Source organism: Teleopsis dalmanni, chromosome 1 (genome assembly GCF_002237135.1).
Source record: "Teleopsis dalmanni isolate 2A chromosome 1, ASM223713v2, whole genome shotgun sequence".
NCBI lineage: Eukaryota > Metazoa > Arthropoda > Insecta > Diptera > Diopsidae > Teleopsis > Teleopsis dalmanni.
In genome coordinates this window covers 225,326,262-225,334,009 of record NC_051846.1, presented here as the reverse complement: position 1 = coordinate 225,334,009, position 7,748 = coordinate 225,326,262, and the positions used below count along the sequence as shown (strand labels likewise).

At 22.3% G+C, this 7,748-nt stretch overlaps 1 protein-coding gene across 1 annotated transcript; it reads right to left on the bottom strand.

Annotated features, from left to right (window-relative positions):
- Positions 1 to 4,972: 4,972 nt before the first annotated feature.
- On the bottom strand, positions 4,973 to 6,079 carry LOC119667536 (myc protein-like). The gene is made up of 2 exons (XM_038076839.1): positions 6,064 to 6,079; positions 4,973 to 5,769 (listed from the first exon to the last, which is right to left on the bottom strand). Exons 1-2 carry the CDS (start codon positions 6,077 to 6,079, stop codon positions 4,973 to 4,975), a joined length of 813 nt encoding a protein of 270 aa, XP_037932767.1.
- Positions 6,080 to 7,748: the final 1,669 nt, after the last annotated feature.

The window sequence follows — 7,748 nt, the reverse complement described above, 5'->3', positions numbered from 1 at the left end:
TTACCTACTAAGATGTGACTTTCAAATTCAAACAAACGTCAATAAATGTTAATATCTTCAGTAGTTGTGGTCGATATAAGATGATTACTTTTTAATAATCGAATGAGACTACTTTACTGAGTGCTAATCATAAGATCATAACGAATGTATGAAAAAGATTTGGAAAATTCGAAAAATAACCTAACAGAGAAGAAAATTTTAAAATAAATTTTTTTAATAAAATAAAAAAAAAAAATTTAAACAAATTTTAACAAAACAAAAATATTAAATAAAAAAATTAAATTATAATAGTAACAAAAAAAATGACATCGAAAAAAAAAAATATATGTATATCGAAATAAAAAACATAGAAATAAAAAAAAATTAAAAAAATAATTAAATAAAAAATTAAAAAAAAATTATTTTAAAAATAGTGAATAAATAAAATATTGTCATAACAATATTAAAAACACAAAAAAAGACTAAAAAAAATATTGGAATATATAACCTGAAAATGAAAAAAAATAAATAAAAATGCACATTATTTACGTTTTGTTTTTTTTTTAAATTTCAAAAATTTCAATTTTTATTTATCAACAATTTTCTTTCGTTTTGTGTACAAACAGTCTTCATAAAAATAAAAATATATAATAAAAAAAAAATTAATAATTAAATGAAACATAAATTTTATTAAATCATAGACATAATAATATATGCTGGTTTATTTTTATTTATATATGTATATATATAAAGTAGTAATAGTTATAGCAAAAATATTTTTAAATTATTGTTATTGTATTTGTTGTTGTATTTGTCTTTATCAATTTCTTTTTGTATAGTTTTTTTTTTTACTTCATATCAGTAATATTTTAATAAAAATAATATTTATTTTTTTATATAAAAAAAAAATAAAATTGAGCGAAAATATACAAATTTTATATTTCTTGTTTGGTATTTCTTTTTTCAATTCGTTTTGTTTTTTTTTTAATTCAAAAAATGAATTCGTTATGGTACAAATAAAAAGTTATGTATTTATAAATTATATATAATAAAAATTATGTGTAAAAATAAAATAATTCAATATAAAATGTTTCTTTGCTTCTGTAAACGTCAAAATTTAAGTTTAATTTTTCTTATATGTTTTCAAAATTAAAAAAAATTTCTTTTATATAAGTGTTGCATTTTCAATTCAATGAGTGATTTCTTTTCTATATTTCAACATTTTCTAAATATATTTTTTTTGTGTATGTATATAGATAAATATATTTTTTGTATTTTTTTTTTGTTGCATAAAAAATGTTTACAATTTTTTTTATTTTTCTATGTTCTTTTTTTTTTTTGTTTTGTCTAAAAAAAACTTAAGTTTACTATTTTAAGTGTGTAAAAAAATATATAAATAAACTTTTCAAGTTAAAATAAAAAACTATATATAAGCTGAAAAGTTCATTGCGAGGGTTAAGAGGTCTTGGTTGCTTAATTATTTCGGTTCCTTTAGAGTTTTCAGTTTTTCCTTTTTTTTTTGTTTTTGCTAGCTATGTACTATTTGTATATATTGTAAAGTATTAAAAACGAAAACTATTATAAAAAATAAAAAAAATAAAAATTAATATATAATAAAAATGTTAACTTTAATTTTTACGAGGAATAGGAACGGTTTGTGGGATTTAAATTCTAAATAAATTTGCATTTTTTGTTGTTTATATTTTTTTCTTTAACTGACTTATATATTGTTGTTTGGTGAATGTGTGTTTATGTTTTTTACAGTGTATATGCATGATTTTGTATCTCTGCGGTGTTTCTGTGTAGGAAAAATCTATTTAATATCAACAGTTATTGCTTGATTGCTATGGACTATTTCTTTTGTTGCTGAATGCGTTGTAATTGAAAGAAAATTATTTCAAAAATAAAGTATTTTATAAAACCGAGATTACTATTTACATTACAAAAAAAAAATTAAAGTTATATATTATTATGCTTTCTTTTTTCTTCAAATTTACTCTCTTTATATTATATATATTTATAAGTATAATATAATAATTAATTATAATTATATGTTAATAAGTTCTAAAAAAATATTTATATATAATGAAAGACTTATAGTTTTTAAATTACAGCATTTTTTTTGTTAGTTATACATAATAAATTTATATATATATATATTGATATATAATATTTAATTTTTTTATTAGCTTATATAAATGCTATATACATAAATATCCAAAACTGAAATTTAATTATTTTTAAATAAAAATAACGGCGAGGTGTACTTCATAATAAAAAAAAATTTCTTTATTTTTTTCACTGTTCACTGAATGACAACAGCAACCGCTACACTGTAAAAAAGTCAATAATTGACTTGATATCTATTGCTTAGTAAACAATAAATTATGCTGCTTGCTGTATACATTATTATTATTTTTTTAAAAAAAGCCTATTGAAACCTATAAGCATATTTTGTTTTGTTTCACTTTGTTTAAAGTGTTGCAAGCAGATGTACACTGCAAAAAATAAAGTGAAAAACTTCTTTATATTTTTACTATTTAGTTTAACACCTACACTTGTGTTTTTCTTTTATTTAATATTAATTTAGATATAATGCTTAACGTTTATTTCTACATAAATATAATTCAATTCATAATTGTTACTTAGTCTAATTTATAATAATTAATAATATATCAAACTTTAATTCCAAACGCAATAATTCAGAGACAAAATAGTAACTTCATATATACATTTTATTTAACTTTAAACTTATACATATGTATGTATACAATTTTTATTAGTTATATGTCTCCTTACATATGTATTTTCATAAATATAAATATGTATGTTATGTACTTAAAGCATATAACTATATGTATAGTATATATTTATGTATGTATATATATGTATATATTATATTTAAAAAAAAGTTAAATTTATCTTAATAGCATAAAAAACATCGACAGTTAATCAGTTGAAAAATAGTTTTTCTTTTGCGAAAACACAAAAGAACCAGTAAAAATAACACTGACGCTCCAGTGTTGCCAACCACTACTTTCCAACTTTTTTTTTGTTTAATTTGTATTTGTATTTTTAGTTGTGTTTTAGTAAAAAATATTTGGATTTTTTAGTGTATTTTAAAAATATATGAATATATATAGTTATATATGAATAATTATATATTTTGTATTGACCTACATATATAGCCGTATTCTGATATATATATGCATATATAGTAAGTTTATGTATAGGTTTTTTTAAAGCATATAAAAAGCAAAACAATTTAATATTTATAATCATAATTATAATAATAATAATAATAGTAATAAAAAGTAAAAAGTGTAACAAATTTTTTTATACTTCAAACAAAATCTTTAATAATATTAATAATATATATATAAAAAAAATTAAGGCAAATATATTTGTAAGTAAATATATACTTGTAGAACAATATATGTCCTATAAGACATAAGTTAAAATTTATTTCGAAACTATTATAAATATAAATAATATATATATAATAAATATATATTAAAAATCCAATTAGTAAAATTAATTACATAAGTTACTTTTAAATATTTTAATTATATTTTCTTTATATAACTAGTGTGTATAATAATAATTATAATAAAAAATATAAATATATATATAACGGAAGAAAAAAGAAATCAATATTCATATTTGTTTATCATTAGAAAAATAATATAATTTTTTTTATGTTTTAAAAAAATTGTTCTTATAAGTTTTTAAAACATTTTCCACAAATATTAAATAAAAAAAAGTGTGTATGCAGAGAATTGGTAGACGTTTTTTTAAACCGGCAAAAATACGTTACATTTACAATTCTCATCTTCATTACTTAATATTTTCATTTGTTTTCCATTACGATGCGTTGCTCTTTCGTTGCTCAAAATTACGTTCAAACGTTTCAAAAATTCTTTTCTTCATGTATCTTTTTCCACTTTTTTTTTCAAATAATATAATAAAAATATATAGTTTTCTATATAGAATTATTATTACGAACTACAATTTTTTAACTTCAAATTTTTCTGCAAGTTCTTTTAAAAGACTTGCCAATCTAATTTTTCTCGCAGTGTATGTTCGTCTATTACGAACAAATGAGTTTAGTTTATTAAGCGAATAAGCTATAGTACATTTTTCTCGCTTTATAAGCTATATCTGTTTCTTTTTCGCGCATTTCAAGTATCACAAAATTAAAATAATCAATAATTTTCTAACCCTTAACTATAATTAATATAAGCATAGCAATCTAATAGAACTATATACCTTATGGATTAAACGATATTATTTACCACTAAATTATTATTCAATTTCTTAGTTCCTTATAATTCTAATTTCGTTATTTACTGAATATAGTCGCTCTTAATTATTTATATACATATAATATGTAGTTGCTTACATTATTTATCAATTCTATACCTTTATGTTAAATATATCCAATATATAAATGATAAAATATTGAAGTTCAAGTTAAACTTATTAACTAATTATAAAAGAACAACGGTTGAAAGTTAAATATTATAATAGTTAAACTTTATGTACAATAAATGTATCAATTTATTAATTTTTTGTTGATCAATTGTCAAAATTTCATGTTCTTTATTTATTTAAAAGCAAAATCAAATTTAAACAAAATCAAGTAATTTACATCATAAAAGTTATACAAAATTTATACATAGTAAAAAGTTTATTAAAAATTATTTTGTCCTTCTTAAGTTTTGCATAACTTCAACGTTTATTAAACTTAACTAAAAGCTCATGTGGCGATCCTGCCGCTGCTAATCTTATTTCCCCGGGACCTTCATTCATGATATTTACATTTTATATTCTATATATATCTATATATATTTACAAATATTATTTATACAATACATAGTAATAGTTAACTTCATTATCGTTTTCTTTTCTTCTTCTTCATATTTAACTTAAGCTCTTCGAGTTTGAAAACTGCACTTACTTCTAATTCAGCATTTTTTTCACTGATCTGTTATCAATCCCGATGTATGATGAGATGTGGTTTTAAATCGTGTCGCTTTCTCAGTTGTTCTAACAAAATTAACTTTTGCTCCTGACGCTTTTTTAACTGTTCCATTAAAACTGCACGTTGCTCTGCGAGTCGTCTATCTTCTACCACCAGCGCATCACACAATTTTGCTGCTTCACGTAGTATATTCACTTTTGGGGCACGCTCTTTATCTTTAATGCTTGGTATTTGTTTCTTCAGAGCTTCGAATAAATTCTTTAAGCCAATACGACGTTGACGTTCCATATCGTTATGTAAATTACGTTTCTCAATTGTATCGGCAGCTTCATCCAAACTATAATGACGTCTGAGCGCACCATTGGCAGTACCATTAATGCTTGTCGTCGTTGTGCTGACACTACCGTTCTTTGACTTCTTACCACGATATTTTTTATTAGGTGGTAATGAGTAGTCAGCATTGTTTGATGTATTGATCAAAACATTACCATTTACACGTTTGCGTGTTTTATCGTTAATGATATTAATAGGTGCAGTAGTACCATCGGAGAGTACAGTCATAAGCAGTTGTGAAGGGTAACGTGAATTAGCCAGTGATTTGACTGGACTGTTACTGCTTGCTGGTGTATAGGGATATTCAACAGAACCGCTACGACGTGGTGGTATTGTTCTGAGACCGTTTACTGTTTTCACCATACGATTTGAGATTTTGTATGCAACTTTATTTTGTAACGCGCGACGATCCTTATCGGAAGGATTTGTAGGTAATTTTTTATCACCAATTGTAACGACATCAATTTCTTCATCTAAAATTAAAAAAGAAGAAAGAGAAATTAATTAAAATAACGAAGATATTTTTAGAAAGAAATCTATTGTTTTCATTTTTTTGTGTGTTATTATTTATTTAGCTGTTTAATTATTTGTATATTACTTAGGAAAAAAAAAAGAAATCATTAACATATCTGTAGATATGTAATTTTTTTATTTAATCATTTCTCCACCTACTTGACTCTGTTAAACAGCGTCGGTCTATTTTGTTGCTAAGGTTGCCATTGCAAAAAAAAGTGATAAATAAATAGCACAGCAAATAAATCAAAAACAGATTCTTGGCGCCATTATTTATAATACTAAACATAAATAAAATTTTTTCATATTAGACCTTAGTTGTACTAATAATAGGTATAAAAGATGACAAGAAAAAAAATAAATAAAATAAACAAAAACCTACCATTCAAAGCAGAACAGTTTTATAAATGCTTTTTAACGGTAACAAAAATAAAAAAAAAAAAACGGCAACATAAAATTTTGAAGTCATGCAAATCCTACTTACATTTGTAAATACAATAATAAATTAGTTGGTTATATTTAAAACCCTACGCCACCCCCTATTCAACCATTAGCAACAAAATGACTCACTCAAACCAATTAGAGAAAAAACCGAATCGCAGTAACAACAACAACAGCAATTATTAGAGCCTTTGCAAAAATAAAAAGACGCGCGTGTAAGGCATAAAATATAAAATGTCAATGCTTTAGTTGTTATTGTAATTTTTTTTTGTTTCCTTTATCTGCACTCAAAAGCACTCAACATCACACCATCCAGTAACAAATGCCTCCCAACAAAGCACGAAATCACTCCCAACAAAACATCTCTAACTACTTTTTCTTTCCTTTTCTTCCACTTTTTTTCTATTTTTTATTTTTTATTTAAGTGGGGTGCAGACTATCATACTGGTGTGTCATACGAGTTGCGCTCTCTCTTGCTCAAATTTCTTCTAGCGTCCGAATTTGAACACGTATGACACACAAGAGTAGGCAAAATTTTTGAAGAGTGCTTTTGCGGGGAGTGCTAGGAAAATTTGTGTGTTTAATATAAAATTTTAAAATTGAAAAAATTGATAGTTAACGTATAGGTTGTGCTTTGCTTATAATTGATTATAATTTTGTATATTTTATATATGCCTTTTTTTTGCGATCTTTATATTCACATCTTTGGACATCCCACAAACAGCGATTGCTTTTGTTAACATTCGATGAAAGCATCTAAAAATGCTTTATCTGCATCCATATTCATATTTTTTTTAGGTTTATTGGTCATTAAGCACAGTAGTTAAAATGAAAAGATCAGTAAAGGACCGTAATTAATTTCATTCACTACCTGTAAAATTTCTTAAGAAATTTTACATAAATAGATCATACAAATAATGTATATATATATATATATATAAGAATGTATATATCTTAATTGTTTTTAAAGAAATTTGATCATTTCCATATTTTTGTTAGTTAAAGGTTATTAACATTTAAAATTCTTTTATTTTAATAACAAGTTTTAACAAAGAAAAGCATATGTAGAATACAAAGGATTAAATCTTAAATTTGGGTTATTAATTAATTGTTATTACGACCAATTTTCAATACGTTTTTTTATTACTGGGCTTAGATCATAAATTTAACGATGTTTATATATAGATGTTTTTTAAAAAAAATTTTACTTAAAATCATCGTTTATAAATTGAAATAAAAGAAAATAAAATATTTAATAAATTAAATAAAATATTTAATATATTACATAAAATATTTAATTGTATTTTAATTTTTTATAAGAATTTTATGTAAAAATTAAATTTTTTAACTAAAATGCAATTAAATATTTAACACAAATTTATAAGTGTAATTTTAATAATAATAAATAATAATAATATTAAATACATTAATAATAAAATAATAAAAAAACATATTAAATTCATATTAAAATTTTACATAGATCACCTGCTCACAATAA